Raw genomic sequence first — 9,110 nt, 5'->3', positions numbered from 1 at the left:
TATATATATATATAATCACACATGACATTAGAATAAACCTTATCTTAGGTTATATATTTTTTGATATTGCATGCATCAAATATGAAATAGGATAAAATCATGAAATCATATTATTTTATTTTATAATCTAATCTACTATGAACTATGTATCCTAAATTTAAGAATTTGATTCTTTGACTTAATGATAAATGTATAAATCTCATATTTAAAGGGTTCAAATTCTAACCTTTCTTCCTTGAATTAAAAATAGCTTGTAAAGATGAATAAATGGTGAAGGAGGCCACGGTCCCATTAGCTTTTTGAAATTTTTTGAACTTTAACTTTATGTAGATTATATACAGATTCAAAATTAAAAATAAATTATTGAAATTTTATTGCATGAAATTAAAGTTATGAACTTTTATTTTATTATAAGTAGAATCTTGATAATATAAAATATATATTCAAATTTTGTAAAATTTTTTTTGGCCGGATGATTTAATTTGTAAAAAAAACTTAGATTTCTTTGAATGAATTGAATTACAAATATTTAAGAAACGCTATTTTAAAAATCTTGTCAATAGACGTCATTCATCTATTTTTAAGATTTAATGGGTATAATTGTTATGAAATAAAAGTTTATAATCTTAATTTTATGTAATAAAAAATAAAAGCTTGTTTGCATTTTTTAATAAAATTTGAAGGTTTATTTGGATATTAAAATAAAAGAAAATATGGAAAAAAATTAAAAAATTTCATTTAAAGTTTGTTTGTTTTTTCTTTTATGAGTCAGATGCCAAGTTTAATTTTTTGCCAGCTGTAATAATTTTTTAGCAGTCGTTACAATTAAAAGAGTTAACTCACGTGCACTTCACTCTCAATTCTATCTCAAACAATCTTCATTTGACACATCGGAAAAAATGTTATATTTTGATTTGGAATAAATAACCGACACCTTATAAATTTAATCTTAAATTAAATATTTAACCATATTTTTATCAAAGAGTTTGAAAAAAAAAAAAAAGAGTCCATATAATAAATGATATAATAAGCTTCAGAATGTATTACACACATAACACTGTTAACAAAACAAAATGCAAAAGTAGTACAGCAATCTTTACTTCATTCTTCAAACCAACCCAAGATCTAAAAATATTAAAATTACCACAAGCTCTCGTTACTTATTATTTTGTTTTGGTATCAGTGCACTGCAATAAGAAAAATAGAGAAAGAAAAACAAAATTGTTAACTATATGATCAAGAAGTTTAAATCAAAATTGTAAATTGTTTTTTCTCTCTTTTTTTTTACAGTACTAAACGTAGAGTAAAATTTATTAATCATCTAGATATTTATGTAATATTTCATTTTGTTTTATTCATGACATTTTTAAAATATTTCAAACCCTTATATTTCTTGAACCACCATTAAAAATTTAATAAAATACGTCACGTCATTATCACGTGAATGTCCACATTCACATAAACTTCAATTCAAAAATCAAATTGATGCACTTTTTAACCATATGAACGTCTACATGAATGTCCACATAATTCTAAGGTGGCATAAAAATGGATGAATTTGTAATAATTTTAAAAGATCATGAATTCCAAAGTTGAGTTTTAAAAGTTACAAATAAAAATAAAATAATGATAAAAATTATAGATGTAAGGTGTCATTTACTCGCAAAACATAATAGGCTCAACGTTTCTCTTTAATAGATTAATAACTATCGTATATTTTGGAATAATCAAAGATTCTAGGCATAGTTACAAAAAATGAAAATCTATATATGTTGATTTTGGTATGGAATTACCATTGCTTAAATGTAGAAAGAGGGGGAAAAAAGAAGAATAAAGAAATGATCATAAAAGCTTACCGAAGAACTTGAGTGAGGGTTGCAGCTTTGCTGAGATCATTAGTTTCTCGTGCTCTTAAGATTTGAAACATTAGCGCAAGCCGAAGTTGGGTGTTGAGACTTTGCTTTGTTATAAGGTCAGTCTCCTTCCGCAATTGCTCACATTCAAATTGAATGGCTTCAAACTTCCCTCTAACTTCCATTTGCCCCCTTTTTATATTTTCCTGCTCCTTTCTTATCTCATTTGTCTCCACTTTTAGTCGTCTCATAGTTGCATTTAATCTTTTCATTTTCCTTCCCTGAAAATCAAATGGTCTATGTAAGTTAGTGTGTTTATATATAACAAGGTGTGATATTACACAGAGTTGTAAATGATTTTCCTTTTTTGAAAGGCAGGGAAAGATTTTAACAATAAGAGGAGAACTTGCAAGTTAGAGGCCAATTTTAACCTGAAATGGTCTAATTCAAACTCAATTTTAACCATTTGACACTTTTACTTTGCTCACATTTTGCTAGGATTAATATATAATTTTATAATTTATGTTCTTAAAAGATATAAGTTAAGAAAATATTTATTAAATGACATTGCAGTTTTTATCACGAAAATCAAGAAATCATTTGTTGAATCTCCTCTCATAGATAAATATGGATGTTTTATAAATGTGCAAACTATACATTTGTAAACTATTCTAAGTTCTGATTAAAGAAACAAAATTAAATTAAGTTTACAGGTAATATTTAGGTGGATCGCATTGGCGATCGAGCAATGTTGCCGTTTAGAGAGAAAAATGATTAATTTTATAGTCTATGTGAGTATCTATATATATAATTTATACAGAGAATAATTTTTTAATTTTAAATATTTTTAATTATTAATTTTAATAAATTCAAAAGATGAGAAAAACAATTAAACATAAAAAAAAAACCTTAATCTTATCTCTTTGATTTGTTAAAATTAATGGTTAAAAAAATGTGTAAGACTTTTTTAATTTTATACTATGTAAGTTGATATATATATATATGAAAAAAGATTCAATTACACTAATATATGAGTTATACATTTTTTTGACCTTTGGATCAAAATTAAATACATAACACTTACACTTAATTATTTTAATTTAAAAATAAAAAAATATATACTACTTATACCGATATAAATAAATCCTTATTATATGTATGATATAAATCATAGAAAGACATCAGGACTTAAAATTATGTAAAAGGATAATACTTTAAATAACCTATGAACTATTGTACTTTTTTTTAATATAGTACTTAAACTAAAAAATTTTTTAAATTGGTACCTAATTTCATGTTTATATATTAACTTACCCCAATCCCGAACATTGCTAGAATAAATGTTAATGTGTAATCAACACTGATATAAATAATATATAACTATCATGTAAAAATAATATGATTGTCATATATTATATTACATTTTTATATTTTAAAATATGGCATGTGGCAGAACATCACTGCCACATGATAATCATTTATCGTTCACATCAATATTAACTATCATATGAATATTTATTTTAAAGGTGTTAGTGCTTGAAATAATTTAATAAATGAAAATAAAATTTAGATATTATTTAAATTTTTTTTAATTTAAGTATTACATTAAAAAAAAGTACAATTGTTCATGGACAATTTAGGGTATTAACCCTTATGTAAAATATCTTTTACTAATAAGCTTCATCGATGTTGTATTTTTTTTTTTTTTAACAATGAATAGAGAGTAAAAGTAAGAAAAAAATTGAATAAAAACAAAAAAAAAAAAACATAAAAAATAATATAATTAAATTCCGGAATCATAGTTTTTGATACATAAAGTTTGGAATTATATTTGAAATTATGTTTGGATTTGGAAGGCTATGGTTTTTTTTTTTTTTTGATCCGTTTGAAGGGAATGGTTAGTAAACACTTAAACAGGGGGTGGGGGCGATGGAGAGAATGATTTTGCTTTATGTCTACTCAGTTGCGGGTGACCAGGCCAAATCGAAACCAATGCTATCATGATGGCTTGCTTAATAACAACTCCTCAGTTTGTGGTTGATTACAGGATTACAGGAATCATTATAAAGGTGAATAATGAATAATGTTGATGATGCTTTATTTGCGAGAGAAATAGTAACAAATTCAGAAATTTATTTCAGATATTTACGTATATAATATATATAAAAAAATATTGATAAATTTATAATTTTATCCACGGAAAGAGTTTTAAAAAAAATTTTTTTGGAAGGTGTATAAGAAAATATTTCCTTCATTTTTTTTTTTTTTTTAAATTTTTGCGATGACCATAAACGTTCTCCTTGTGAACATGGATCCGTCTTAGGAGAGAAACAACTATAGGTCCAACTACCTTAAACCAGCAATAGCCCAAACTTAATGCTTAAAAATAAAATGATCAAAATTTTTATTAAATGATATTTTACAAAATGCAAAATTTAGTTGCCAAATTTATTCTAATTAAAATGATCCAATTCTTCACTTCACGATCCTAGAGTGAAGAATTTTAGACTTGATGAATAACTGTTTGAATGGATAACTCAAAAAAAGATGGTGGAATGAAAATTCAATCATAAGATATTCTTTTGATTGAGGATTAAAAACTTTCCATTATTCAAACTTCAAAGAATGTTTTCAATTAATCAAATTCAACCAGACAAAGTAGAAGATGAACAAGTCATTTGCCATTGTCATCATTCACGATATATCAGAGGAATTTCGTGAAAAGGGGTTGGATAACACAATTTAAATGCACAATATTAGTTTTTCTCATAAAAGATAACGAAATTCATCGTGGCAGTAATAATGAAGTTAAAAGAAGGAAGAATAAATAAGGTTTTCGTAAAATACCCGATGCTTCTTATTCCTCTGCGACGATCCAATTGTTTTGCTTTGACTAGCCAAGCTTTTCAAAACAACATGAAAGTGCTTCATTTTCGGTAACATAAACTCCGTTGGATCAACAGCACCACTCAATTCTTCAATCTTGCAGTTTTCCTCCGACAGATTATAGAATTCACTTTAAATAGAGCCATTCGATAAGATTGTTTTTATTTTTTAAATTTTTTTTATTTTCCAGCTATACATAATTTCAGGAGCGTTTCGATCTGGTGTCGTTCGATTTTTGCGAGCAATCGGCAGTTAGGTCGCTCAATACTCGAAAGTCGAATCCACATTTATCTTTTCCTAACGTTTCGAAAAGGACATCGTGTTCAGCGTATCCCCACTGTGGACAAAGTCCTTTATTTTGTCGTTGCAATGAAGTTTCAGTATAATTTCAGAAAAAGAAAAAAAAAAGGCGTATGCTTTAGCTACTTTCCTTTAAATTTCAAGGAAATAAAGTAAACCACCAACCATACTTTGAAATACTATGCATCTGGTTAATTAACCTTTTCCTTATTTAAAAAAAAAAAAAAGATTCAAACTCAAACTCATTCACTTATCATTAAATTAAATATTCGGATTAGATACCATATACATTTTATTAAAATTTTTCGTATGAAAATACTTTAAGGTTTTTGTTGACATTGACAACTCGTTAATCACGTATGACAACTATATATGTCGATGGTGAATACACTGGAATGCAGTAATTTCCATGGCAGCAAATTAAGTAGGCTAAACGCAAAACATGCCAAACGGAACTTTCCCACCATTGCTTGGTTATAACGACGTTACTCGTTACATTTTCGTTTTTTGTTTTTTTTTTTCATTTTGGATATCAAAGAATATATCCAACAAAAAGAATTCGGTCAGGACACAGAATGAATTTGATTGAAAAATATTGCAATTACATTGAAAGAAAAGAAGGATTCCATCATTAGGAAAATAACTTTAGGGTGTGTTTGGATGGACCTTTGAGAACACCATGATGTACGTAAAGTAAAGCACAAAGTGAGTTAAAACCATTTATTTTGCACTTAGTTTTGATTATATTTCACTTTCCCTTACCTTAATTGTTGCACTGTTAAGCATCCAGGACAAAACATCCATTACAGTTTGCAAAAAGTATTAAGAGCAATTCCTTAGAAGTAACCGACTAATTAAGGCGTAGTTAACATTGTTTGTTAGGATTACCTTTCATATACGGTAAGAATTTGACCTTTTTTTTAGCTTAATCACTTGTGTCTATGATGCTGATTTTAAGTAGCTTTCTTTATTTATCCCACAATTTGTGGTATCTTAAGTATTTAATTAGATTTCTTATTAGCATTGAAGCTTAAATTGTAGAAACTCATTTCTTGTAGGTTTTTGGCTAAATCATTTCAAAACTAATTATAATTTGAGATTGTTCTAACAGTTCTCGATTTTATACGTGTTGAGAATAGTAACTTAAATCCTATAAGAAATTTATTTAGAATTGGCTAAATATTGCTTAATGAACAAAAATACTTACAAAAAAAAATTTTTAAAAGAAAAATGATTCTTAATAGACAAGTTTGACTTGTAAAAAAAAATTCTAAGAGGAAAACGATTCTTAATAGGTAAGTTTATATACTTATAAATAAGTGAAGTCTCCATAGGGTTATGTATGAGAAAAAAATATAAGAGAATTGTAGAATTTTATGAGATAGATACCTTATAAGACTAATGGAGATTTATGTTTTATGGTTGTGTATATTTAAATGTTTGTGAGTGGACTAGAGGAGACTAAGAGGATCCACATACGTATGGTGCATGGGTGTATATAGGTATGTATTTATTTAAGTTGAGAATACTCCATAAGATTAAAAGAGATTGAGAGGATATATGAGTATTAATTGTGAGTGCTTGATATGAATTGTATATTTGTAATTCTTTACAACTAATAGATCTTTTTTCTCATCCGTGAACATAAGTCGATTGGGCCAAATCACATTATCTTTGATTATGCTAGTGTTATTAGATTAGGACTTTTTTGCCCAACAAGTTGTATTAGAGCCGTCATGATCCTTAACAATGGTATCAGAGTATGGTTCGAGATATGTAAAGAGGTAAGCCTAGAGGAGCTTGATTCAAAAGAAGAGTTCGAGTTTATGTTTTAAAGATTGAGGATTGATTTACATGAAACGTGAAGATACATAAGAAAATATGATTATGAGACTTTCATTGTATGTGGAGCTAATCATGTCTAGCATGAAAATATATGATTTGATGAATTTGAATCAAGGTAGAGATTGTTGAGAATAATGACTCAAATTCCACAAAAAATTTATTTGGGATTGGCTAAATATTACTTTATGGATAAAAAGACTCGTAGAAAAAGAATTCTAAGAGAAAAAATATTCTTAATAAGCAAGTTTGATTTGTAAAAGAAGAATTCTAAGAGGAAATAGATTTTAATAGACAAGTTTGTATGCGTATAAATATATGAAGTCTCTATAAGGTTAGATATGAGAAAAAAATATAAAAGAGTTGTAAGGTTTTATGAAATAGACAACCTATAAGACTACTGGAGATTTACATCTTATGAGTATATATATTTGAATATTTGTGAGTGAACTGGAGGAGATTGAAAGGGTCCACATAAGTATGGTGTATTAATGTATATGGGTATGTGTTTATTTAGGTTCAGAATACTCCATAAGATATAAAAGATTGAAAGGGTTTATGAGTATCAATTGTAAGTGCTTGATATGGATTATATGTTTGTAATTTTCTACAACTAATGGATCTTTTTTTTCATTCGTAGACGTAGGTCTATTAGATTGAACCATGTTAAATTATTATATCTTGTATGATTGATTATTTGTTTGATTATGCTTCAACTTGTGTGATTGGATTAGGACTTTTTTACCCAACAAGTGATATTAGAGCTATTGTAATCCTTAACAATACATTCTCTTTCTCTTTCTTTTTCTAGTTTAACAGAGGAAATAAGAGGCAATTAAGCAAGCCAATTCCAATTAAAGGAGATTTAGATCATTTTATGGTTCAACTTTAATGCTTGGATCATTTGTTTCAAGTCATTTGAGACTCAAATTGTTGGCTTTTTAAATTTAAATTAATTTAAAATTGAGTTGTTTCAAATTAGTTTGAGAACACTCAAATTTGATTCATTTTGGATTTGGATTGAACAAGTTAAATTTTTTATTTTTTTAAAAATTTAATTAAATTGAATCAAGTTTAGACTAATTAGACAATTTTTTCTTTTAATTTGGATCAACTTTACTAGTAACAAGATAAATCATTCTCAATGTATCCATGCCAAAATTTAAAAGAAAAAAAGTGTTAGTGCTAGAGACTTCAATTCTATACCTAATGTGGAGTCCAAGAATTCAACAATGACAACAAGAATTTGAAAATTAGCAACAAAATTTTATGTAATGCTACACCATGTTACAAAAAGTATTTGTAACAAGTTTAATATATGCTTTTGTTGTAAAAAGTAGCATCCAAGCCTATTATAAAATAAAATTTTTCTATGTTGCATAATTATGTGTGAGATCTAGTTAAATTCTCACATCATTATAAACCAATTGGTTGTTAATGAGTTTGCAAGATAAAAAGGGATCCATATGCCCCAGATAAAAAGAATTAAAGCAGGATTTGTGATCAAAAGCTTTAAGTAAAAAAAAAAAAAAAAAGAATTGATTCTAAAGAATCATTCTCGAGAGCTTACTTATTACATTGGTTTTGCATTTTGTTTTAAAGTTATATCTGTAACACCCCTAATCTCACATTGAAAAAATGTATGGATATAATATAATATATATAATATATATATAGATATCTAAACCTAAATCTATGAGACATTTTTTATAAGATAAAATCGTGAGACATTCAAGTCAAAGTGGACAATATCTTACAGGTTAGGTGCGGGTCTTTATAAATGTATCAGAACAGTAACTAGTCGACAAAAACTAAGTGTTATATCGTGAGAGTCATTAAGTGCTACATGATGGAGAACCACCTCTAGAATCTCAACATCTAGTGTGATTTTGATCCTGTGGTTGGACTCGGCTTAACAAAGAATGTCAAGCTTTAAAGGTGGGGAGATTGTAACGTTCCAATCCCATATTAAAAGAATGTGTGGATATGATATGATATATATGTAGAAATCTAAACCTAAATCTATGAAACACTCTTTGTGGGATAAAATCGAGAAACCTTTGGGTTAAAGCGAATAATATATATGTAGAAATCTAAACCTAAATCTATGAAACACTCTTTGTGGGATAAAATCGAGAAACTTTTGGGTTAAAGCGAATAATACCTCGTAAGTTAGGTGTGGGTCTCTATAAATAGTATCAGAGTAATTACCAGTCAGTGAAAACTAAA

The 9,110-nt window shown here is 27.2% G+C and overlaps 1 protein-coding gene across 1 annotated transcript; it reads right to left on the bottom strand.

The window, feature by feature from the left end:
• Positions 1-991: 991 nt before the first annotated feature.
• LOC111295440 (uncharacterized) lies at positions 992-4,962 on the bottom strand. The gene is made up of 3 exons (XM_022888932.2): positions 4,701-4,962; positions 1,857-2,134; positions 992-1,187 (listed from the first exon to the last, which is right to left on the bottom strand). The coding sequence occupies exons 1-3, from the start codon at positions 4,794-4,796 to the stop codon at positions 1,157-1,159; spliced, it is 405 nt and encodes a 134-aa protein (XP_022744667.2). The 5' UTR covers positions 4,797-4,962; the 3' UTR covers positions 992-1,156.
• Positions 4,963-9,110: the final 4,148 nt, after the last annotated feature.

The sequence above is a fragment of the Durio zibethinus genome, chromosome 14 (genome assembly GCF_047325235.1).
Source record: "Durio zibethinus cultivar Kanyao isolate XHJ-2024 chromosome 14, ASM4732523v1, whole genome shotgun sequence".
Lineage (NCBI taxonomy): Eukaryota > Viridiplantae > Streptophyta > Magnoliopsida > Malvales > Malvaceae > Durio > Durio zibethinus.
The sequence above is the reverse complement of the archived record's forward strand: the minus strand, read 5'-3'. Positions and strand labels throughout refer to the sequence as shown.

Excerpts from the sequence above, each read along its gene's own strand:
- LOC111295440 (XM_022888932.2), bottom strand. The coding sequence starts at position 4,796 with ATGTTACCGAAAATGAAGCACTTTCATGTTGTTTTGAAAAGCTTGGCT. Across the intron at positions 2,135-4,700 it reads AGAGGAATAAGAAGCATCGG|GGAAGGAAAATGAAAAGATT; the intron begins GTATTTTACGAA and ends TTTGATTTTCAG. Across the intron at positions 1,188-1,856 it reads ACCCTCACTCAAGTTCTTCG|TGCACTGATACCAAAACAAA; the intron begins GTAAGCTTTTAT and ends TTCTTATTGCAG.